General features: G+C 31.0%; 1 protein-coding gene across 2 annotated transcripts in view; it reads right to left on the reverse strand.

Moving 5' to 3' along the window:
* The window catches only part of LOC148312203 (uncharacterized), a 111,806-nt gene that overhangs the window by 35,845 nt on the left and 48,996 nt on the right, over window positions 1-26,965 (reverse strand). For both annotated transcript variants that reach the window (XM_088277731.1, XM_088277729.1), the window contains exons 3-8: window positions 12,983-13,091; window positions 5,860-5,884; window positions 4,875-5,033; window positions 4,228-4,372; window positions 2,772-2,965; window positions 1,071-1,596 (exon numbers count right to left, since the gene is read on the reverse strand). In XM_088277731.1, coding sequence (XP_088133857.1) covers window positions 1,071-1,596; window positions 2,772-2,965; window positions 4,228-4,372; window positions 4,875-5,033; window positions 5,860-5,884; window positions 12,983-13,091 — 1,158 coding nt within the window. The remainder of the gene's footprint in view (window positions 1-1,070; window positions 1,597-2,771; window positions 2,966-4,227; window positions 4,373-4,874; window positions 5,034-5,859; window positions 5,885-12,982; window positions 13,092-26,965) is intronic.

The following is a 26,965-nucleotide window of genomic DNA, read 5'->3' on the forward strand; positions in this document are numbered from 1 at the left end:
CCATATGTCGGTAGTGTAAAGGCAAAGGGGTATATCTGTCTCAGACCAAATTTTACAGGAGAGCAAAAACAAACTAGTGAAATTAAATAACTCATTTGTTTTACGTATTTTTATATGTTTATATTATCTCAATAAAACTAAATAAATATTGCAACTACAGCTATGTCCTTTTGCCAGATTATGGAATACACTATTTTAGACATTTCGTGTAACAAATTTAGAAAATGATTGACAGATATACCCCTTTGCCATTGCACTACCGATGTATGGTAGTGAAAAAAGCTAGGAGAGTATGTCAGGATAGACGAATGTGGCATTCCATCCTCTCTGCCTACCCATGCAGCGAAACGACGAGATGGTAGTAGTAGCAGTAGCAGTAGTGTAAAGAAGAAAGTAATTCATTTATCAATGAGGCCCTGGGTTGCTTTATTGTATACAAGAGAGAAATTTAGAAACGAAAAATTCGTATACGAGTATGTTGCATAACGTTGCATTTAAATTTAAAAGAATTGTTGTGTTGAAAGAAAACAGATTCATTTAAAAATCACATTTCTATCTTATCAAATTTATCGGTAGCAAAAATGTATTCAAGTCTCGTATATTGTATACGTATAGAAATGTCTCCCTCTGGCGGCCGTTTCCTAAATCAATATAATGTTTAGTGAACGGAAAATCGAATCCAGTATTTTTACTTCGCGTATTACATATAGTGAACTATTTTCAATGAAGATGGCGCTATACCTCATAATCGAATACAGTGGGAATAGTAAAATAATTACAAAGGTATGTAAGATTAAAACAGAAGTAATATATAAATATAAAAATATGCGAGAACGAAGATGTCGTTAGGTAGGGAAGGCAACAAAGAATAAAATGGTATGTCATTTAAGGAGAATGGAGGCATTCAGACTCCACCGCATTGTTTTGTACGGCTAAGGCTCCCGGGCAGACCATCAAAGAGATGGATTGACAGCTGGGAATTGAAATCGGCTAATTCCTCGAAAAGTCAGGCCACAAAGCCAAGAAGAATTTTTAAAAAATAAGAAGAAAATAAAAAAAAGATTAATTACCTCAGCTCTTTTCTGGAACTCCTGAGATATAGCATTGGAAAGGCTGCTGTTCGTACTATTGGTCGAACTCAACACACTTCCACTGGAAGACACTTTTCTGACACTGGTTTGTGTTTCTTCCACATGGCAAGTTGTAATATTTGTAACATTTTCGCTTCCGAATGCTCTAAATTCCTCTTCACTCCTATGCACATCGACAACCACCGTTTTTTTGTCGTTAACCAAAATAGGAGTTGTTGATCTATGTCCGTTTAGTATTTTATCGCTGTCTATTGTAGAAACAACGTAACTATTTTGTATGGTCGTTCCCTTTTCTGATAAATTGATGATGGTTCTATTCTGCATGGCTGATTTATCCATTTCTGGAGTTATGTGATGGGCCGATTTTCTGGCTGTGTTGCTTTGCCCATTACTGTAGTCTATAAATTCAGATTCACTTTCCTTGATGGATGCAGTTCTATCCCAGTCATAGCTCCTGTGTTCCCACGTTCTCATTTTGTACCTGCTTTTATCCAGTTGGCTTAGTCTAAAACAAAATGACAGAATGTTTCCAAAATAAAATAACATTGTCGTAATAATCGAATCGTACATTAATATCCTACTGCCAAAAAATAATATCATGCATTTGAAGGTTTTTAAATAATTATAACGATTTTCAAAAAAGGTCGATGAGAAGTCCAGTGCCAGTGTATGAATGTTTTTTTTTTTGGAAATTAAATTCATGTAAATTGGTGGTTTCGAGGTGTCAATTAAATTTTCTTATGTTTTATGATTTTTTTAAAAAACTTCACTGTTTAAAATTTAACATCTTTTCTTTAATGTTACGTAGATTTTTTCTCTACATTTTACTTTTACACATATATTTCTGAATTTAATTTTGTAAATTTTTCTTTTGAATTTTTTCAGTCGGCTTTATACCATAGTGTGTATTGTATTACACTGTATACCCCCAGACAGGATTATGTCAATGTAGATATTTTGTTTATTTTTTAAGTATATATAAATAAATGCACGAGGAAATTATGAGAGGTGGAATATAAACAAAAAAATTTAAAATTTCAACGGTTGATTAAAAGTTTTTAGTTTATTTTATATAAAGATTCCTATTGTGAGCCACCTATGTAAGCTTCCACGCCAGTAATTTTATTTTTTAAATTGTTTAAGAAACTATTTCTTTTTTGTGTCTTAAAAGTATGTTAAACTTTTTGGTATGGTAATATAACATCTCTTTATCACTCTTCGTTCAATTTGTGTAATGCCACTTAAAACCTTCTTTGGACTTTTTTGGACTTAGTCCACGGATATATAATATATTCTCTTCCTTATCAACACGCATTACGGAGTTTTGAAACATTCTATTATATTGTTATCATCAGGGCTTTGCCAAGTGATTAATTTTAATGTACAGATTATTTATAAAATTGACATCGAGAGAAGCTTGTGAAAATCGACTGTCTCAGTTTTTTGCCAATAGGAACAAGAGTTTATACAAGAGAGGCATAATGAAATTACCTTTAAAATAGCAACAAGTTATCGAACAAAACGGTGCATATTTGACTAAAATTAGATTATTTTAACTGTGGTAAATAAAGACTTCAATTTCATGCAAAAATAATGGATTTCTTTTTACTAGACCAAATATATAGTTGCTATGCGTGTTTCTTTTTCTGCATTAGTGGGAGAGCTGGCATCTTCGTTTACCTGTCTTCCAGGTCTAAGGTCTCCTCCTTCACGATGGACAGGCGCTTGTGGTCAGCGCTGGAAGGACTCTGGTCGCCGGTAGCGCTGGACGCGGAACTGTTGTACCCGCTGGACTCTCCAGGGAACAGCTCCATTCCGGCTCCTGCGCGAACCCAGAGGTCCAGTCTACGCGACTGCTTCATCAGGTTTACAGCCTGGTGGCAAAAATCATCTTTTGACATCTCAATAAAGATGAAAAATAATATGGAAGTCTGGGTATTTAAAGGGCTTACAACGTGTAATAGGCTGGTTTGAGCGATCACTTTATAAAGTGTAACGTTCAGCATTCTACCTATAATTGACAATCATACTACAATTCATACGTCGCTTCATGTGCGAGTTTGCAGCAATATCTCAGGTTGATTTGAGTGATTTAAGTCGTTTTTTAGAGGTCTAAGTTCATAAACGAGTTTTAAAAAAATTGACTATCATTTTTTTTAGTAATCAACAGTCCAATAAGAAGCATATAAATTTAAATAAAACTTCAGACATCATCTAAGTTAAGATAAATTCGAAATTCACCTATGGTCTGAAGGGGTAAGCTATTTAACTTCGTATTTTTTTCAACAGATGGCACTCCCAACTGTGATAGAAAAACGGTAATTGAGATATATATTACTCTATACATATACAACTTCCAAGAATTAAGAATATGTATATATACCGGGTAAATTTATTCAGCATATGAAGTAAGCAATATCTTTCAACCAATCCAAATTTAAAAGTCAGTTAAATGAAAAACAAATTTGATGATAATGACAGGCGTAGTGACGCTCGACTACGAAACTGGCTTCGCGGGTTCGATTCCTACCGATCGTTAAATAAATTCAAGGGAGATTTATTTCCCTTTGTTCCGGGTGTTTGAGATGTGTTTTTAACATTTACCTTCCCTATCCTTCTATCCTACCTGCAGACAAGCCTCTTAAAGAAGAGGCTATGCGGGTTATTCTTTAAAAAATATTTAAAAATAGTAATAATAATTATAGCGAAAGTGAATTTCTTTGTAAAAACAAAGAAACAAATGAAAACATAAAAATTACATTGTTAAGTTGTAGACGTAAACACAATAGAAAATTCTCATGAAGTATTATTAATGGCTAATAAATTAATATGAAAAATCACAAGACAACATAAGATATTTTAATAAAACGAAAAACGGACACCTTTATGTATCTGCTTTGTAGAGTTGTAAAAGTAGTAGTGTGGATTCGTTTCTGTTACGTCATTCGTTACCAACTTACGAAAACAACGTTTGTACGAAGGCGAATTTTGCAAAAGAAAATGATAATTGAAAATATTGATTATATCGGCTGTTATAAACACAAAAGAAGTCCTAAACAATCCTTTATAGGTTGAGTATGTTAAATTAGATTTTCCTCCCGAGTGATAATATTATACTCTATTGGGCGCTACTCACGTCGCTGAATTGAATTTCCCTGAAGTCGATTCCATTGCACTGCATGATCTGGTCACCTGGCCTCAGACCGGACTCTCGCGCTATTCCGTTCTCCTTGGTAAACTGCACAAATATCCCCGGTTTCCAGTCCGGTCCTTTGCAAATCCTAATACAGAAAATCAATGTTTAGTTTATTTTATTTGTACGGCGGGATATTCGATAGCCCGCAACTTAATTTTCTTTAAACCCAGGTAACACTTGATTTTTTTTCTTAAAATACCGTTTTTGTATTGAAAAAATAAGTTTGTATTCGAAATAAGTACACGGTTTTGAAAAAAAAGAGTTATTGAAAGGTAAAAAATTAAAAATGCATATCTAATTGTTTCCATATATGTATACTCTAAAAAACAAAAAGAACAATATGTATTCTACAATAAAAAAAGTGTGGCTTCTCCGGCAGCTGGCCGCTAATTAAATTATGTGTTTGCGAGTAAGGCCTTAAAACACCATTTATGTATTGAAAAAAGATTGTCTTAGAAATAAATAGATGGTTTTAAAAAGAAAAGAATTAGTGAAAGGTAAGGAGTTCAAAAAATGATAACATTTTTTCAATATAATTTCCTAATCTATGAAATCAATTAAGAACTTTTTTCTTGAAAGGAACTCACCCGCATCCCAGTTTAGATCTCGGGGGCACGAGGATGGTCAGCTTGACATCCCTGACCTTGTCGCCCTTGGTGGGGTGCGGCGGGGTGGAGCTGCGCGGGGTCGCGGGGGACCCCGGGGGCTCCGCCACGAGCCGCCACGTCAGGGGGTCCGTACCCCTGCTGAAAAATACACAAACGATCATGTAAAACATTTTGAGTGTGTCCAAATCTTTGTTTAAAAATTCAGGGTTTGTCTCCACTTAAGAGTTATTTGTATTGATATATCGCTCACTCTTTTCTACAACGTCAAATATAAAAAAAACTTTAATTTTTCAAGAGATCGTTTTCAAAGTTTAAAAATATAATGAAATGTATTAAAATAATTATCAAGCCACTTATTGAAATTTTCACTGTGCAACAGATCTTTTTAGGAAAAACCTGAATGTTTTTTCTCCATTTGAATTTTTTTTGTATATTTTAAATAAATTATTAAACAATACCTTTTCTTCAAAGTGCAAAAACAACGCTTTCTGCCCTGTAGCGGAAAATATTAAGTAAAAAATATGCTACTTTTGCTGGGATATAGAACATTTTCAGGATATTCCGAAAACATGCATAACAGAAAATTGTCGATTTTTGATATATGACGTTGTTGAAAGGAGTGAGCGATATGTAATAAGGTGTCAATTAAATAACTATTTACTTATTAATAAAATAATTTTAGAAGTGTATATTTGAAGAAAATTATTGAGGAATTATAACAACAATATACTCTGACGATTGATCTAAGCTACCGGATTCAAGATCATGAGTAATAAATTATATTTTCTGAGATATATTGCAATAAATTTATATTGTTTTAATCGTTAATTCCAATGAAAAATCTTTTACGTGAATTTTAGTCATTTTCAACCATTGTTTTTTTCGCAGATAAGTGTGCAAAAAATTCTCAAAAGATTAATTGTTAGATAATTGAGGTCCTATAAATAAGAAATTAAGTACTTACTCTTTTACAGGAATCATTCCAACATCTGAAAATAGACGAAAAAATAAATTAATAATAAATAAAATAACGAAAACTTTCACTGACATTTCGTAAAAACAAAATAATGCCGTTGTTTTGACATTTTATGAAAATTTTTAATGTTTAAACATAACGACAAAACTGCATCTCGTTATGTAAGCGTCTTTGATCTGCCATTGTGCCATCAATTTACAGCATTGATTACGCGTGTATTTGACAGAAAGTACAACAATACTATTGCGTCGAATCTAAATGTAGGTGTGAAAATATTTTTTTATATCCAGTAACTAAATTTCTACTTATTGTCATGTGGAGTTTCGTCAAATTGTACATAAGTTGTATTTTTCTTGATTTAAAAGGAGATACGAAGGGATGGTAATCAAATATAAAAATTAAAGTTTTAACTGGATGAGGGTAGAAAACAAGGGGTGAGGATCGGCCATGTCTTAAAATATGTACATTAATTGCTAAGAAGCAATATCTTCTAACCAATCAAAACAGACTAGTGATATGGGTTAAAACGTTTGAAAGCTTACATAGCTGAAAAAGAAAAAAAAATCATAAGTTACAATTTACAGCTGTTTTAATGAAGCAACTACTTGATAATAATTATTTATGAAAATAACAAATTGATGATAATAAGGAAGGCACAGGAAGAAGGGAGTTTAGGAAAGGGGTAGAGGAAAAACTACGAAATTAGGTTTAATGGACAGTTAGGATTTTAATGATAGATAGTAATGTCTCAGACGTTTCTTAAAAGTTATCAGAGAAGGTGCATTTTTACAAGGAGAGAGAATTCATTCCATAGTCTGGCCGCTTGGACAGAGAAGACATTACTGAAGAATTTTGTTTTATTTTTAGTGAGTAGTAAAAATTATAAATATGTATTATACATATATCACAAATGTAAATTAATTGATAGATTTTTACAAGGTAGATAGTAACGGCCTCAAAACTCAATTTTCTCCGGCCTCCTAATTTTTATGGTATCTCGTTCTCATCTAAAGACCCAAATTTAATTTACACAGAGCAATTAGCGATCACACGATGACGCAAGAAGTGGGATGTATGAACGTACTCGTGCGGTATGATTTGCCGGCCATTGCTACCGTTCGCTGCAATCTACACCCCGACGTAGGGTCATCAAATTCGATAAACGTTTTTACCGGTTTTTTACTTCAAATTGGACGTTTTACAAAACAAATTAGACGTTATATTGTATTTTATAAAAAAAACGTTGAATTTTTAAAAATGAATTATATGTAGTACACACAATTCAAAGTAGTATTGAAAATCTTGTCTGAAAACTCGCGTACACGCCGCGCGCACAGACTATGACAGCGCGCCGCGCAGGCTTGCCAACTTTATAACTTGACGCATTGACAGGTGCGGCTAGTTTCAAATAAAAAATAACCCTACCTACCAACCAATGGACTTTCATATATTAAAAAAAAAAATCGAAAAATCGTATTATGTATAAAAGATTAAAAATGTACGATGAGATGCCTGAATGTATAAAGAATTAAAATAAATGCTTGAATGAATTTAGAAGAAATGTTGTGTTAATTGTAATAAGATGTAATATAAATACATATGATGTTAAATGTGTAAATATTAGTTTGTATACTAAATGCAATATAAGCCTGAAAAATGCTATATGGAAAAATCCTTGCTGCCGATCTTCATGATCGGCAGCAAAATCAAGAGTTACAAAACTTGTGTCCGACCCATCATGACGTATGGAATCGAAAGTAGAGCGAACACCGTTGGCACAAAAAACGCGCTTAGAGTGTCGGAAATGAAGACTCTAAGAAGCATATGAGGCAAGAGTCTTCGAGATAAAATAAGATACGCCAGGATCAGGGAAATATGCGAGATCGAAGATGTCGTTAGGTGGGGAAGGCAACGAAGGAGACAATGGTAGGCGCGTGTGAGGAGAATGGAATCATCCAGACTCCCCCACATCGCACTGTATGACGACTCCCGGGCAGACTAGCAAAGAGATGGGTCGATAGCTGGAAATCGACATCGCAGGAGGCTAATCCCTCTTAAAAACGGGCCACAAGACCTACAACAAGATGAAGAAAAAAAGAAGAGAAGAAGAAGAATATAAGCTAAGTTAAGAATTGAAGTAAAATAAAAATATTTACTGGAGAAGTTCAATGACAATCGTAATCCAAATTTTGCTGTCAAATATTTCAATGAGTCTCTGTAGTTATAAAAATAAATTCTTTACTGAAAACATTTTACTGATTCGATGAAAAACCCTGGTTTTCATGCTTGGTCGCTCAAGTGAGTTGGAGTGTTCACCTTGGGGTGGTGAGGGCCTTCCGAGTGCAGAGGAAATCTAGACTACGAGTCAAAATGGCACTATTATTTGGCAAAACATTGTTTCAGGCGTACGGTTGAAAAACACATAGTTGTAAGGAGCCGCTTACTAATGCACATATTTTGTTTTTGGATACGTACGATGATATTCCAAAACTGAGCGTGGTAATAATTTAACATTTTTATTTTATCATATTTTTATTGATTGTTCCTCTTGTAGTGGCTACCATTTTTTATTGATACGATTGTAGTTTTGGGAGAGATTCCTGAGTAAGTGAAAAATAAAATTACAAGGTAATACTCTATTATTACTCGAAGTATTCTATAATAGTAACACAAAACTAAAAATTATTACGTTAATTGATTCGACAGTCTTTTTGTGTTTCATCTATCCACTTTTAATTTAAATTTTGCTTGGTAAATATCACTATTTTAAAAAAAAACTATTGTGACACGTTTTTCACGATGCATTCCGTGTCATTTCACGTGTAACAATATATTTAATAAGTAACGGTATTAAAAACTGTTATTTTAAAATTGACACCCCTCGATCGAATTATTCACAATCGTATCCGTTAACAATGTTTAATTTTTCAGGTTTTTTTTTGTCTTTCTAATAAAAATTAACATAATGAAAGGGTAGCTCTTTTCTGTCCAAATGTGTGTGATAAAAATTTGATGACAAATATAGCGAAACTAATGGTAAAATGGTGAAAGGTGAAAAAAAATACTAACTTTTTGATGCTGAATGAATTAATAGTTAGCTTTTGTCATGAAAGGCATTTTTAGCGATGTTTGGTATAAATATGTAAGAACCACGGCACGGGAAAATTTGGTGAGGGCACATTATTGTAATATAAAATTTGTAATTTTATTTATGATTAAATAAATAATTAAACATAAAACTGTACATGTATTCTTGTGAAACTCGGGCAATTGATACGTATTTCATTATTTCAAATTTGTATAAGGATTACTAGAGTTTTGTTTAAAATACAGAAACACAACAAGCAAAATCTCTTATGGGTAAAAGAACTTTGATTATTATGCAATAAAATTGTACGTACAACCTACTTCCATTATCCATAAAGACATTTTTTTTAAAACAATCTATAAAAGAGCTATTTATAAATAGATGATGGAGGTGGGTAGATCTGAAATAAATCGCATTATTCGGCAATGTCGTATTTGATAGCATGTCATAAATATAATATTATAAAGCATGTCATGTTTTCTTGCGTCCCCTTGGCACTGAGTATGTGCCCTCAGCGCAGGAAAACTCAGTGAGGGCACATGATTGTAATTTGCAATTATGTTTATTATGAAATAAAATAAATAAACATAAAACAATACTTGTATTTTATGAAACTCGGGTAATTGATGCGTATTTCGTTTATAATATTATTTCAATTTTGTAAAATGATTACTAGAGTAATAATTAGTTTATGTATGTATGCGTTGAGTAGTTATGTATTTCAAGTTTACGCCAAACAAGATGGTATCAATAGCGATTGAGAAAGCCACCAGAATTATTTTTATTTTATTTGGCACTAAATTAGCACCATCCTGATGCAATAAAAATGACAGATTAGACGTAGCGGTAATCACAAGACAACAATAAAATCGTAATCCGATTATGCATGAATAATTCGGAAAAGTCATGCAGATGAAATAAAGCGCGTCAGTCGTAAGACTACTGGATATTTCCTATGCGATGCCAGCTTTATTTTAAAAAATCGGTTTTAAAAAAATATGTACACATATTTGCCAATTTCAATGCAATCCCAATATATGATAAATGATAAAACCCTTACCGCACCCCAATGGTGCATAGGGCACTGGTTCATATAAACGCAGTGTTATCTCGATCGTTTACACATGAAGGAAAGGTGATCAGCCCTCCACTTCAGGTACCAGTCCAGTGTAATATTTAATAAATATAAGAGTGAAAAAATCACTTATATTTATTAAACCCTTCTGGGAATCGAACCCGGGACCTCCAGAACGGTAGCCGAGCATGCTCACCATTACACTACGGAGGCGGACAAAATCCCAATATATAGTCAATCATAAAACAGTTCACATTTGCTTAAATTTTCCAAAAAACCTATTTTTAATTTATATAGGGCCACCACATAAAACGTAAATCATAAATCGCAACTTATTATTTTTTTCTTAAATCTTCAATTCAAATTTATGGTTTTGAAAAGGAAATAGCCATTGAAAGGTACGAAGTTTAAAAAATTAGATAAAAATAGTTTTTCAATATATATTGTATAAAACACAAACAAATTCGAAGTATTCGTCTAATAATTAGACTCTAATCGAAGAATGAATCATTAAAAATTGAGAAAACCTGCTAAAACCGTCCATGGAAATATCCGTCATGCGTGGAAAATATAACCTGCTGTTGAGTTTTAGTATTTTTTGTTGTTGCTGTTATTATTTCTCATAAGTCAATCTTTTAACTAAAATTTTCGGAGCAATTCTAAATCACTCGTGCATATTCTAACTGTACGAGAAAAGCAATGAAAAAAATCGTTTTACAAACCGTAAAATGAGAAATAATATGGCGACAAGTCTATGGGAATATTCGGCAGTTATATTTTCTCAACTCTAAGACTAGTGTTATAAAAGAGTTTTGTTCGCAAGAAAATAAAAGAGTTATAAAATCTCAACTTGGTCGCATTTAACGGCAGGTCCCTGACATCATCATCATAGTTTGTCACTCACAATAGGTGATGACGATTTGACACATTTTATTACATTAAGAGGATATTCGCAAAGACAGAACTTATTCGCCGGCCGACCGCAAAGAGGTAACATGTCTTTCCACGCCCGATTTTTTCAAAGAATGTGTATTGGATATTTTTTTTGTTTTTTAGAACATATATATGGTAAGTATACTTAAATAGAAAAAATATGTTCATATACTATGTAGTACATATTTTTAACTCATTACCTTTCATTAACTCTTTTCTTTTCAAAACCATATATTTTGAAGAAAAACTTATTTCTTCGATGCAAAAACGGTGTTATAAGAAAATAATAATTTTACGTAAAATGTTAGCTGAATTTATAAAAAATTAAGTTGCGACTTAACGAATACTGATAATCGGATAACCCCCCCCCCCCCGCAACTTAATTTTCTTTAAATCCAGGTTATATTTCTAGCAATTGAATTCCTTGCTTAAAACATCGATTTTGTATTGAGAAAAAATCGAATTAAATATGTGGTTTTGAAAAGAAAAGAGTTATTGAAAGGTAAGGAGTTTAAAAAAATGATAAAATGTCTCGGAACATTGATTATTATTATTGATTTGTGGGCAATAGTTACACTATTTAATAATGCATTACTCGTATCACCCCAACCGATAACCCCATACTGTATGTAGAATCGACTGACATACAGAGTAAAAATCGATAATTCGTATCAGTAAAGTATTGAGCTATCAATCAGTGTTTGTTTTGTTTTAATATGATATATTGAGAAACGCGAAAATCTCGTGTAAGTATCAACTCGCGCCAGTGATAAGGTTCAATGATATCAGGTCATACAACGATAACAACAATATTGTTGATTCGCGTATGTCTGCGAGTGTAAATTATGAAGTGATCCACCCAATGATAGAAATATAGCTTATACAAAACCAGAAATATTGATTTTCTTATAAATCTTTATTCATGTAATTGATTTCTGGATGCACACAATAAAACAAGAATATCGATATGTTGGACGTAAAATGTTATAAGCACAGAAAGCGTCTAAAGGGAGCACAGAACAGAAACAAAAACTTATTTAAAATCCCTAAAATGCACACCATAATTCATTTTAAAATCGAGCCTGCGATATGTGCAATGAAATGCTTAGTGAAAAAGACATCAATAATGTTTCTTTTAATACGTTTAAAAGAAATATTGTTGATGTCTATTTGACGAGTTGATAAAGAAATTTTCTATATACATAGATATACTTTTACGACAGTTTATATAATTTTTTTTATTTTTAGATTACTTAGGTGGAAACCTATAATTGGAATTGTTTTTTTTGTATTTTATCATATTATGTTATTTTTGTCGATATACAGAATAAAAAATAAAAAATTGAAAAAAAATAATAATAATACGTTACCTCTATAAATGTTCTCAAGTTTTATAAGTAGGCACCTACTTACTATAAAAATAGTTATATCACTTCGAGTTCGAGATTTGGAATTATGACAATTACATTATAACAATGCCAAGAATGATGAACGTTGAAGTGTATGAATTAATCTCATAATCCAGCCAGTGCTGGGTCGCAATCCCTGAAATACTTTAACTTCCATATTCCCTTAGTATATGTATAGTACAATTCTCCGTCTCTATTGAGACACCTGTTATATTAATTTTTAATATTAAAGTAGATGTACCGAATTTAGAATAAAAAGTACATATATATTTTTTTAACATTTTCTGGATTATAATGCCGTGAGTCATTAGCACTTTTTGTCGACGTTTGGGCGATTTTCGTAAGAAATATTCACGACATAATAACCCAGAACAACGCCATTGGCGTAAAAATAACAGAAATTTAGAGTATCTAGCTAGTTACTTATGAAAGAAAAATTCGTGAATGAAAATTTTAAAAAATAAGTTAAAGACGCATGAAAGTCTTAGGAGTGAAAGAATTAATCGAAATTAGATGAACAAGCATAGTAATATTTAAAAAAAAATACTATGGTGCAAAGTACGTGTTATATATTTTTAAAACAACAGGTATACAATATTTACTTACTTCTAACTTTTAGTTTGAGGTAGTTCAGGCTTGCAATGAGACTTAGCATCTCCTTGTGTAATGCATCGCTAATCCTGTATCCATTCACCCTTACGACTTGATCTCCAACCTTAAAAAAAATTAAATAATTATTAAAGAAAAAGTTTTTATCGTTTCCAGCTTTTTGTATGACAGATAATAAATAGTGTATAGCAAATATATTACATTAGAAAAGAATATTGAAAACAAGAGAAAATTTGTATTATAGTAAGGTTAACACTTACAAATACAAAAATATTCTTCATCAATTTCAATTCCACTTGGTCAATACCACATATCTTAATATTTAATGTGACACGTGTTTCAACGCCGTATGTGACGAAGAATGCACCGGAACACATTTCACAATATATTTTAAGGAAAAGTGTTATTTACCAAGTGAAATTAAATTAAAAAAAATTGATACATATTAGCAAAGCGACTGCCAAATCTATCCGCAAATCTATTAATGGAGTCATTAATATCCTTTTTTTTTATTTAAGAAACAATTATTGAGAAAATATTTAAAAATATATATATATTGCTTTTAATAAAGCAATATTTCGTTAATTCACTTGAAATACATTTGCAGAGGCAAAACTCTATAATACTTATATATTTTTGTATTATTCTTGGTATAATTCTGACTTATTTTTTCATGAATTACGTTAAAAAATGTGAAATATATGACAAAAGTCTTGAGTTAATGCAGTTTTTTTGTGATATTTAAATAAATAAAAATTCTACAATAATATTTATTTACGAAAAGCTGTTTTAAATCAAGAGCAATTTATAGTTACATTTATTGTAAAATAATCTTCAACGAACATTATACGGTAAAAATTTCTTTATTGAGATTCTTTTTTTATTTATTAATGCGCCAGGAACAGTTTTTCAATGGTAATTAGAAGCGTTGAAGCATATCTTCCATTTAGTGATAAGAATTAAACTTGTAACTCGCACTTCATTGCACTAACCACTGTAACAATTACTACTACTGTTAGGTAAGTTGTAACATAGTATGTAGTCTTGATGCACGTAATAAATGTGTACAATTCACAAAAGAATGTAGTATTACACTATTAACAACACAAATAGCCAAATAAAACAATGATATTCGTGTACATTTATAAACACTTCTCGTTTATTGTGCGAACAATTTAATCAGCAACCGTAGTTATTCGTGACAAAAAATCCGATATTGGAGAACAAAGGGTCATTAAAAAACATGTTTCTATTAAAGTAATTGTATAAAGAGGTAACTGAACAAATCACCAGTAAAAAAAATCAGTAGTGATCTTTAGATTCTCTCCAAAAGGACACATCGTTTTGTAAGATAAAAATTCTTACAAATAAATTTTAAGTTCTTATTTTACCAACGGTTTCGGCATTTACCATAATTCGTTAAAATTCGTAATTACATCCGATTTATGTAACATTTTTAATTGTGTGAATATTTTAAAGTTTTAAATCACAATTACATAAATATCCATACAAGAACTGCTCTTTTGAAAAAATTGAATTTAAAACCCTTAACGAAGCTTTTGAAAATATTTTGAGTTGAAGTATGGAATAAAATAATCGTAAGAATATTGATGTGGGTAATTTGTACTTTTTTCTCTTGTATTGAAGTGGCTTCTTTATTTAATACTTTAAGTAAAAAATAAACAAATAAAGACTCTTTCGGATAACAGTTGAACCTATGTACATATACGTGCACATTCTTTGAAAGAGAGCCAGCTTAATATCGCGTTATTTTACCCCTCTGTAAAAAGAAAGAATGGATATAAAAGTGATTTCCTTATAAGAGAAAAATATCCAGGTCCCTTGGTCTTTTATATCCAGGTTTACTACCATATCGCTCACTGCTTTTAACAACGTCATATATCAAAAATCGACAATTTTCAGTTGTGCATGTTTTTGGAATGCACGGAAAATGTACTACAATATATCCCAGCAAAAGCGGCATATTTTTAACTTAATATTTACGGCAAAAAGTGTTGTTTTTGTATTTTTAAGAAAATGAATTCTTTTATTATTTTTTTTTTAAATATACTAAATATTTTTCAAATAAAGAAAAAACATTCAGGTTTTACCTAAAAAGATCTGTTGCACAGTAAAAAGTTTAATAAGTGGCTTGATAAATATATTTTTTAAACATTTTATTATGGTTTTGAACTGTAAAAACGATCTCCTAAAATATCAAGTTTTTTGATATATAACGTTGTTGAAAGGAGTGAGCGATATATCTACAACAAAAATAGGTACATTATTACATATCAACTTTTCTTCAATTTCCGATTAAGGTAATTCAGTATTTTATAGATATTTTTAAGACAGTTCTTATTTTGTACTCTGCAATCATATGGCATTTTGACGGAGTTTTAATAAGACATAAAACATTAAATATACTTTCATTTCTTCGAAGTATTCCTTTTCCGTGAAATACCGTTCTGCACGCTTCGTATTAATTATTTATTTACTGTATGAAAATAGTATACGGATATGTTCTTTCGTGCGTGGACAGGCACTTGCGATTCGTACTGAAATCATTACTTTATGTAATCGTTCTTTGTTTTGTAATGTAATCAAGTTTCCGAACAATAGTAGGAGTTGAAAATGTATGAACAATAGAAAACTCTCAGAAAAAATAACGAAAACTATCACATTGGTAGAGTTTACAGGTTTACATTGACCAATATGTTAAATCATTTACATTATCGTAAGACAATAATGCGTGATTCTTAGCAAAACTAGTTTATGGTCAGTGGGTATATGGTATCCAGTACTCAGTAACTGAAATGCAATACTTAGGAATTCGAACTGGTAATATTTTAATTATCATCGATGAACATTTATTGAGTATATTCATCTGTTGTAGGATTCTTTTATAGGATTATGAGATTCCTTTTGTATCTTAGTTTTGTATCTTTTTGATGAATATGGAATTTTTGCAAATGGTGCTCAATTGAAATTTTGTACAATAAAGTATATAACTTTATCCAATTGAATAAAGGTGAGATTCATTCAGAATCAGTTCAACCATATGAAAAAAAATACTTATTTATTAATACATATAATATATTGGTAAAACACATGTCGGCTGAAAAATGCAGTGTCTGATATCGCTCACTCCTTCAAGAACGTCATTAATCAAAATTAGTCAATTTTCAGTTGGGCATGTTTTCGGAATGCCCAGAAAATTTACTATATCCCAGCAGAAGCGGCATATTTTTAACTTAATATTTCACCGCCACAGGTCAGAAAGTGTTGTTTTTGCATTTTGAAGAAAAGGTATTATTTAATTATTTTTTTAAAAATAAACTAGTTATTTTTCAAATGGAGAAAAAACCTTCTGGTTTAACCTAAAAAGATCTGTTGCATAGTTAAAAGTTCAATAAGTGGCTTGATATTTATTTTTAATCAATTGTATTATATTTTTAAACTTTAAAAACGATCTCCTGAAAAATCAAGTTTTTTGATTTATGACGTTCTTGAAAGGAGCGAGCGATATTTATTATTTATATTTGAAACTTTGTAATTTTGTCATTTTATAATTAAAATGTAACTTTATTTTAAAATCACTTTAAATATTTTATTATAACTTAATTATAATGTCTACCGGTTTCGAAGCTAACCGCTTCTTTATCAAGACTGATTAATACTAAAACATTATATACTCAAAATATTTTTTTTACGGTTAGGCAAAGGAGATTGGGTAGATCTCAAGTGGCTTTATTTTTTGTGTTGATTAGCAGTCACAGTCAAAAGGGATCAGGGATGTTCAGTGATAAGAAACATATTTAATAACGAAGTAATATTTTCTGCTTTACTTTTAAGATTTTACTTAAGATTATCTTCAGGTTATGTAATTCGTTATAATTACCTCCTTAAAATACGAAAATAGTGAGGAATAATTTCCTTATAAAGTATGGATTTAAGTGAAGTGAAGTAATTTCTCAATCTTTTGAATAACGCGCCGTTTGGAGTAGAAATTGGATTCTAACGAGAACACAATGGAGTGTCAAAAAATTGTGAAGTAGCAATTTGCGCCTGGGAACTATAACGAAATAAATGTCACAATTTCATCTTTGGAGATTATTCATGGAAATTCATGCAAAGTAATCGGCGAATTTTAAACTTTACATTCTCTAGTACCTACATAGATATTTTTCATAGATTTGAAAATATTTATTGTATATTAAGAAATATTGTAACTTCGGGGTGCCATATATAAAAAAAAATATCGACCATAAAACATCTGATTTTTTTTCAAAAATATTGAACAATTCATAACACGTATCCCTATTTTACCATTTATCTTTAATATTAAGTTTTAAGCACAGGTGTTGCGAGACATTTTTCAGTGTCGATTCCGTATTTTAAAGAGATTAATTAAGGAATTATATCCATATTCGTGGTGTATTCCAAAGGAAAAAATTGTATGTACATGATCCACATTTTAAAATTATTTAATTAATGCAGATCAAATAATTAATTTTATCTTTTCCATAATTTTGAATTACTGATTTTTTTGTTGTTGTTATTCTTTCTCTGCCTCCTCTTATATTCTCTTTTTTTTAAATAGCCAAAAATCGAATTCCTATTTTTGCATTTATCTTAGATTTAAAACAAATACCGTATGTCGTACGCATTTGACATTTTTCAGAGAGTGAAATTATATTTTTCCTATCCAGTATTACAGTGAGGAATCGAGAGACATCTCTTGAACGAAGAAATCCATAGAGAAAGTGCAGAAATAATAGAGTTTTTCCAAATGTTTTAATTATTTGTTGATGTAAATTTCTTGAATTGTAACGAAACTGGTTGCGTTTATATTGGTTTTAAAAACTTAGGCATAAAGTGATGATTTTAAATAAATTGGTGTTGGATAGGAGTATTATTTTATTAACACGTTAACTGCGCATAAAATAGTGTCATACAGATTTGGACACACTCAAAATGTTGTAAATAAATTGTCTGGTCAAATTATAAGCTTAAGTAATAAAAATGAAAATGGTATTTTCTGGCGTTTCTCATGTGTGTGATTGAAATCCAGGATTTGGACCTCACATACTAATAAAAGAGTTTCTGCTTAATAAAGAGCTTCTTTACACCTCACCCATAGATGTTTTGGTGATTCAAGAACAAGGTTTCTAAATTGGTTCATATATATAGAACTTCCAAGAATTTGAGTAATGTGGTTGTCAATAATGGGTAGAATTGGTGAATGTTACACGTGTGTAAAGTGATCACTTAAACCTGCCTATGACGGTCGTCAACCCCGTAAATGCCCAGACTTCCATATTCTTCTTCATCTTTGATGAGATGTCAAAAAATAATATCATACAGATAAACTCGAATTCGCGAATTTTTGTTAAAATTCATAATTTTGTTCAAAATCAAATTCTTCTTTCTATTTAAACATCATACATAAGTGTATTCATTAGTGTTTTCAAAACACATTAAACCAGCTACGAATCCTTATCTTTATTCAACACGACTCCCGTCAGCGCGTGGCTGCAATATTTGTTGAGCCGTGCTCAACGCACAGAACGTGTTAATCTCTTCTTGTTTGTATTGACTTTCGTTTAAGATAAAACGGAAATACCGAATACCGCCAATAAATATCTACTATCCAATATTTAACAAATATACATCGATAGTTTAAACAATGAATTAAACGTACGTAGGCCTTTCAAAAAAAACAGCCCACCCTGTCCACACTCCAAAACATATATGGGCAACCATCGGCCCGCTGAGCTATTTTGTGCGTCCCTCAATCATCTCGACGAAGTACTAAATACAAATATACAAATTTACGCGCATTTGCAAGAAAAATCATGTACATTTAAACAGTTTTTTCGAGGATGGAACACACTAAATAAAATATTCGAACGAGGATAACAGAAGAAAACCTCGAAAATTCTATGCGATTATCCCTAAGCAATACCAAAACCAGTATTGATGGTCTCTTAATTCACAATCCTTACACTACATTTTGTAATCAATAATTATTATACTAATATTATGTCGTTCATCATATAAATAAAGAAATATAAGAAGCAACGTGTTTTATCAAATATACGAAATAAATATATGGTCTTGAAAAGAAAGAATTATTGAAAGGTGAGGAATCAAAAAAAAATTTGAAATATATTTTCAATAAATATTCCAAAAAATTCATTCTAATATATATATATATATATATATATATATATATATATATATATATATATATATATATATATATATATATATATATATATATATATATATATATATATTATATATATATATATATATATATATATATATATATATATATATATTTTAGACGTGTGGCCCATAGAGCGGCCAATCGCCTTTTGAATTTGAACGTTTGACATCTCAGCCTTAACAATTTGGTCCGGCCCTTGACTCGAAGAAAGAATGATTAATTGGCCCCAGACCGAAAGGTTGGCCACGCCTGCTCTAAAAAGGAGGTATCTACTTTCCCATTAACAGCATTCCAACGGTCAATATTTCAAGAACAGAGTTAGTGCGATTCGGCTTGTTGATATTACCAATTTCTCATAAGAGTGTTGCCCGCGGCCGAGGCATGTTTGATTTTGCCTAACATTATACCATATTATTTTATGTGTCAATTTTTTATCCGACTTTCTCCAAAGCAGAATGATTGGTTTAATCTAGTGCTGTGACGCAGGCACCGGTATGTGTGTTGTGCGAAGTTTGTGCGCCAAATTCAGCGCCGGAAGTGGGTCGAGCGAGATAAAAAACAAGAGTGAATGACTCGATAGAAAGATCAATAGCCAATAACATCGAGATGATTAGTAAACATGGCGGGAAGATATTGGCAATAACATAGTATAATGGAGAAAAACATGGTCGTTTTTTATGTTTGTTTATGCGAATATTATAATCTTCTATCGTTAAAGATAATTACGATGGATGATTCATATTATTGTATTATAATATATAAAATAAAGCCTGGGATTAAATACCAAATATTGTTATTTGTGGAGTAAAATTATAATAAATTAGGCTTCAATTGGTTTACTTATTTCTTAACTAAACCAATAAAGTTGTTTATTTATTTATTTTCAATGTGTCATTCACTGGGGTTTTCCGTGCCGAGGGCACATTTAACAATAATTAATTATGAAATAATTTTGAAAAGTAAATTGTTTACGGTATGCAATAAAATAAGACATGGCCGAATGATGCAATCTATTTCAAATCTACCCACCTCCATTATCTATTGACGAATTCTTCTTCTAACCCTTATCTGCATCCAATAGTGCCTAGAACATCTTATTGACGCAGTGTTATCTTGATAGTCACTGCTTACATGAAGTCAATGTGATCACTCCTGCGCTTCAGGGACCAGTTAATAGAAATATTAAATAAATATTAGAGTGTAAAATCACTAATACATATTTTAACCCCTCCCCTCTGAAAATCGAATCCGGAACCTTCAGCACGGTAGTATTGTTATACTACACCACGTTAACCATTACACCACGGAGGCGGACAAAATTAATAACTCTATTATATTTAGTTTTGTTATTTAATGATTTTATGGGTTATGAAAGCAGGTTGTAGAACTTCATTAATTAACTAAAAGAGGCATGTATTAGGTTTTGTTTGATTTGTTTATGTATTGGATATTCCAGTTCTATGTACACTTCCATAAAGTGTGTGACAATATTTGAAGTATGTCCAAATCTTGTAAAAATGTAAGGCAAAGAGTAAATAAAACGAATAAAAAAACACATAAATCACGTTTGGTTTCACCTATAAACTGTGAATTTACAGTTGTTTTCAGCTGTGTTTTTAAAACTCTCCTAATGTAGACGGTAGGATTATTTAGATTAACCTCTCTTGAAGTTCGCCGCCTTTTCTAAACTAGTACACAGACGTGACGGCGATAGTGGAAGAGAAGAAGAAGGAGCTCCAAATTCCTCGAGTGTTTCGCCACCAGAGGTCAAGAGCAGTAAAAGTTGGATAATGACCCGCGTGACGTCACGAAACACCATCTACATTCATCGTAGTTACTAGGCGCAGGTGGGCACCCAACTCATTTTATCCAATTCCGTATTTTCAAGAAAATAATTGAGGAATCATAGCCATATTAGTGATTATCAAATTGATTATTAAAATTAACAAACTTAACCTTTTTTTAAATTAATATTTGAGTTAAAGTCCATATACAATAAATGAATATAGATGTGTGTATGTATAACAATATTATATTATATATTATAAAATTAAATATTTATCCAAACATTTATTTAAGTTTAGTTGACAAATACCACTTTTTCTTTAAATCTATTGTGACATGAGTTTCGATGGATACCGCGTAATTTTTCAAACACCTTATGATGTAAAACATAAATTAAAAATGGATAAATATTTGCAGAATGTGACTGGCGAAGCAACTAATGACAATATATATATATATATATATATATATATATATATATATATATATATATATATATATATATATATATATATATATATATATATATATATATATATATATATATATATATATATATATATATATATATATATATATATATATATATATATATATATATATATATATATATATATATATATATATATATATATATATATATATATATATATATATATATATATATATATATATATATATATATATATATATATATATATATATATATATATATATATATATATATATATATATATATACAAATATATTTTTATTTTAATTTGAAGTTTTGATTAGTAAATACCACTATTTCTTAAAATCTACTGTGACACGTATTTCAATGCATTCCGCATCATTTTCAAATGCCGTATTTTAAGAAATAGTGGTATTTAATAAGTAAAACTTAAATTAAAAATGGATAGATTTTACCACAAAATGACTGCCGAAACAATTAATGAAACAATATATTTTGTTCGTAAGAGCCAAAATCACTCATAAACTCGAAGGCTCACAAAAATACATTTAAAACTTTAATTTTGTTTCATTTGGATATTTATTTCTAACAAATTTAGCATGTGGCAAAGCGATTGTTAAATTACGCCGTACTCGTATACTATATACTTCTATCAAGAATTTAGACAATTTGAATTTACAATGGCAGATGGTGAACGTTACACAGTGCATAAAGTCATCACTTAATCTAGACAATGACTGTGAATCATCGGAATTAATGTCGAATTTGCAAGAAAATATGTCTTGTCTAATATATCTTTGTACATTTTTTTATCATCCCTATCCAACAAGTTATGACTTATATAGCGAGAGAGGAGAGTAAAATATCTATTAAATTACTCATTTTCATATTTCGTGTGAAATTACACTTATTTTGATTAAATTGGGCATATTCTAGTAACGCGTTAAACGAGCCATTGTGTAAAAAAAACATTTTTGATAGTTGAATAAAATTTTCCACGTTTTCTTTTCAGATTATTTATTTTAGTGTCAAATAAATTTATTGTTTTTAATTGTTTCGTTAACGGGTGTTATAATTCTGAGAAACGTCAATTAATTTTGGGTTTTCAGTTACTCCTGCTGTTTTATTTACGATTTACGTTTTTATCAATTTTTAATGTAAATTTTACATGGTGGTAACCATTTCTTAAAATCTATTGCAACGACTTCCACATCATTTTCAAATACCGTAATTAAAAATAAAAAAAGTGGTATTTATCAAGTGAAATTTAAATTAAAAATTAATAGATATTACCACAAGGCCGAATTTTAAGTTGTATCCTCATTCCCTTAAAATCTGTTACGTTATTGATTTTTGATACATGAGTCTAAAACGAAGATATTTTACTACCTGATGTGATTATTATAAATGTAGGATATGGGGGGTGAGGGCCTAATTTGTTTTTTTTTTATGCCATTTTCGTTAAAAGTTCAAATTTTAAAAGCAATTATTTACATTTAATATTTTTCAACTGCATGTGTTTTATTTTTCAAAAGAATCGCACCTTTTAACACAGTACGGCACAAAACTAATGTAATTACAGCAAAAAAACGCATTTATTAATATATTTTTTTAAAACTATTCCGTCATTAATTAACTACAAATATTGAAAATGTAAGTATCTCTCCAAGCACAAAAGCTAAGTCTCTTTCTTTCTAAGGAGAGGCACACTAGTATAAGATGTGTTAAAATCCTTTAACCTCTCTCATTAATTCCTCTCCTTTCCTTTTCCTTCCTGCAAATTCCATTTTTTATACCATACCCTTACTCTTTCACTCCCTTCCTCACACACACACTCCCACTCTTTTTATTTATTTTTTATCTCTTAATATTTTCACAGTTATTATACTTAACATTAATGTGGAATCGTTTAATTGGCTTTATTTTTATTAATGTGACTATTTTTTTTTCCTTTTTTAAATGCAAAGCTGTACTATTCCAGAACAAATAAATAAAAAAAATATAGTTGAAATTTCTAGTAAATTAAAAAAATTATAACTGTATTAAATAAATATATAAAAAAATTATGTATATTATAATTGACGACGTATGGTATGATGTATGGTGTGTTGCGGTGTGGTGCGATGGCGATGGCGATGGCGTATATCGAGTGTGGTGTAGCCGAGGGAGTCGTGTAGAGAAACTGGGTTTAAGAGCCGCTTACCTACATTTCGGACACTGATGACAATCGCTCGAGAATTTGCAGGGCTCGTCATCGACCGGTCTGGTTTTAACTCATGTCAGGTGAAAGTTTTGCGGCTAAACTGTTTTATCTTAAGAATTAATGATTTAAACAAAAAACGGTTTATTACGGTCGTGTAATAAGCCGACATGAAAATGAATGATTGGCATTTTAACTTTTACCAAAATGTCGGAAATATTTTAAAAGTATCTTTAATTAAGGAGTGCAAGAAGGTTTCACGTAAATTGAAAGGCACGAAGTAGATATGAATTTATGTTAATCTAACTATACAAATAAGCAATGTTCGAAATACACAAGCTAGTACGAGTACGGGTATGTAACCCCGAGTGCTATTCCCATTACGACAATTCTTATTTTCCCTATAGCTGTAATATCCTTCACTCTGAGCTCGTCTAGTGTTTTTTAATTGAGATTTGATAATGCTTATGAATACTTATGAATTCAATGTTAACTCACATGTCGAATCATATAACTAAAATCATACACCTAATTAACTTCATTACTAACATAAAATGATTGAATTGTTTAAAAAATCATGCCTTCAACGAGATAGCGGGTGTTTTCACCTATTAATGTAGGGCCATGATAAGCAGTGTAACATAAGCCAGAGCTAGATTTAAAGTCACTTGGAAATCAAGTAATAAAAAAATAATACCAATGAATATTTCTTCCGCGAGGTTCAATCAAAATGAAATTATTGTTAAGACGATCGGTTAGCCGCGAACAGCAGTTGTGACATCCCTGTTTGGGCGCACAGGTGCCTCTCCGTGGACCAGGTGGGCCGGACAATTCGCGCTCAAGAATGAGCACAATTTTTTTGTTTTCTCGGACTTTACTTTCTTCTTTCTCGGCCTGGGAACCATCCCGCCTGGCCGGCTACCAGCCGTCCGTCCCACTCGCCTCGCAAAACGGCCGACAAACTCACGCCTCTTCGTAAAAAAGACAAGAACATTAAAAATTAACGACCGACTTCTCCATAGGTCCGAGTCTGCGATCGGTAATAAGCAGCCGCTCGCCTCTTATTATTTATTCTCGTCTCAATCTAAATAAAAAGAGTACGGACAGAAGGGAAAGTCGAAAGATAGGAAGAAAAAAATGATCTTCATCTGCGTTCTGCGCTCCTGGTATGCCGTTTGAAGAAAGTCGTGTTTAATGTACGGATTCCTTGTTTGACAAATAAATAAACGAGCGACAAATGACACGTTTGATAAATATATGTTCAGGTGTGTATAAGATACGGAGAAAGCCAATCAGATTTGTTGTGCATGACTAACACAAATGACGCCAAATGATCACATACGCGTAATAATTATATCTTGTTTCGCTAATTTACGCGTGAAAGGTTAAAACGATTTTTAAATTAAATCCGGCAATCATTTTCTCGATATACATATTATATTACAATATCCATTTTTTAATTGAATTTTTATAAATCATACGAATCATATTTTTAATAACATTCATTTAGTTTAGACTTAGATCAACGATCGAGATTTTGATCAATTTCCTTAATTGAATCGATCTGAAATTTCGTATGAAATTTCATATTTTTGTTGACGTATTAAAAAAAAAATACAACTTCCAAAATTTTATTTACGGAAACGTTAAAAGTAATCTAAATAGTAAAATTTAAATTAAAAATAGATAGATATTACCACAAAGTGGCTGTCAAATATATAAAATGTATATTGCCCGCAACTTAATTTTCATTAAACCCAGGTAACATTTAACGTAACTGATTTTTCTTCCTAAAACACCGTTTTTGTATTTGAAAAAGGTTTTCTTCGAAATAACTATATATTTCGGAAAGAAAAGAGTTATTGAAAGGTAAAGGGTTAAATAAAATATATTTAAAAAATCAATTTACACTAAAAAAGCAAATTCCAATACATACTTATATGTATTTTTTTTAATCTGCGCAGAGACACATCTTTTTACGAGAACCCCTTAATAAACATTACTTTAGTTTCTCCGATCTTGTACTAGTAAATTAATTGATAATTATTTATCTATAGGCAATCTATAACTTCACAATGGAATCGGAGCCTACTTTTGCAGCTTTGCATTGCAGTGAGAACCGATATTTCTTTTCTTTTCATGTGTGCGAACATGGAAGTCTCCGCACGCGGAATGGAAACATCCCAAGTCGCGAGCCGATTTCCCTCTTTGCCTGATGTCATTAACATAACCCGGTCGTATCACAGTTCCACTGGCAATGCTAATTACGTACTTTCTCACTTCATAATGCGATGGTTATCATTACACTCGCATTATATTTTAATGCCTCCACAATGAGACAGTTTTTTCGCGAGGCCAGACTGGCACCTATCAATCTGTTTATTTTGCGGACGAATTTACGTGGGAATTTTAGAATTTGCATTGTATTATAAAAAATCTAAATAAGTTATGTGTAATAATAATTTTTGAATAAGCAAAAATTAAGAAAATACTAATAAGTCTATTCTTTATAATATAATAAATAAATTATTCTAAGCATATCGAAAAACAGAAGAAAAAAAAACTGATATTGTCACTCGACTTCGATCTATTATCGTACGTTTAACATAGGCACCTCGTGTGTTAGTAATTTTTTAATTATAAATAATTCTTAATAAGATTAACCAACTAACTAACTAACAATTCAGTGCAGGGGTAAGCAGAGAGAATAGAACGCCATACGATCTGTTTTTGCAAAGAATATTCGCCTCTTCTATATTCATGCATCTTCTAATACATATACGCCGATTATTCCGACTCCTGTATTCACACACCCACACTCAAGTATTTGGAATACTTGATCATGACAAATTTTATCGGTCTTCATTTGCTTCTTTTACCAACCACTTTTACTATCCTTTCTTCACTCATTCGATTCACATGCCCAAACCATCTCAACACACCTTTCTTAATTTTATCGATAATGCTTATCTCAGCCTTGCATTTTTTCATTCGAACATCCATCATACAAAGAAACTAAATAAGATAAACTAACTAACTATCTAACTTCCCCGCAAAGGTAGGTAGAGAGATTAGAACACCACACCAATCTGTCTTTCCAAACAATCTTCGGCTGTTCTACATTGCATCTTCTCATGCATACTCGCCGATTATTTCGACTCGGTATTTGAAATACTTGATCATGCCAAGTTTTCCTAGGTCTTCCACTTCTTCTATTAACAACCGAATTCCCCTTAACAATTCGTTAATAAACAAGATATGCCTCTAAATAAGATGTCTATAATAATAATTGATGACAAATAAAAA

The sequence above is a fragment of the Brachycentrus maculatus genome, unplaced genomic scaffold (genome assembly GCF_059751285.1).
Source record: "Brachycentrus maculatus isolate JH-2025_06_01 unplaced genomic scaffold, ASM5975128v1 h1tg000049l, whole genome shotgun sequence".
NCBI classification, from domain to species: domain Eukaryota; kingdom Metazoa; phylum Arthropoda; class Insecta; order Trichoptera; family Brachycentridae; genus Brachycentrus; species Brachycentrus maculatus.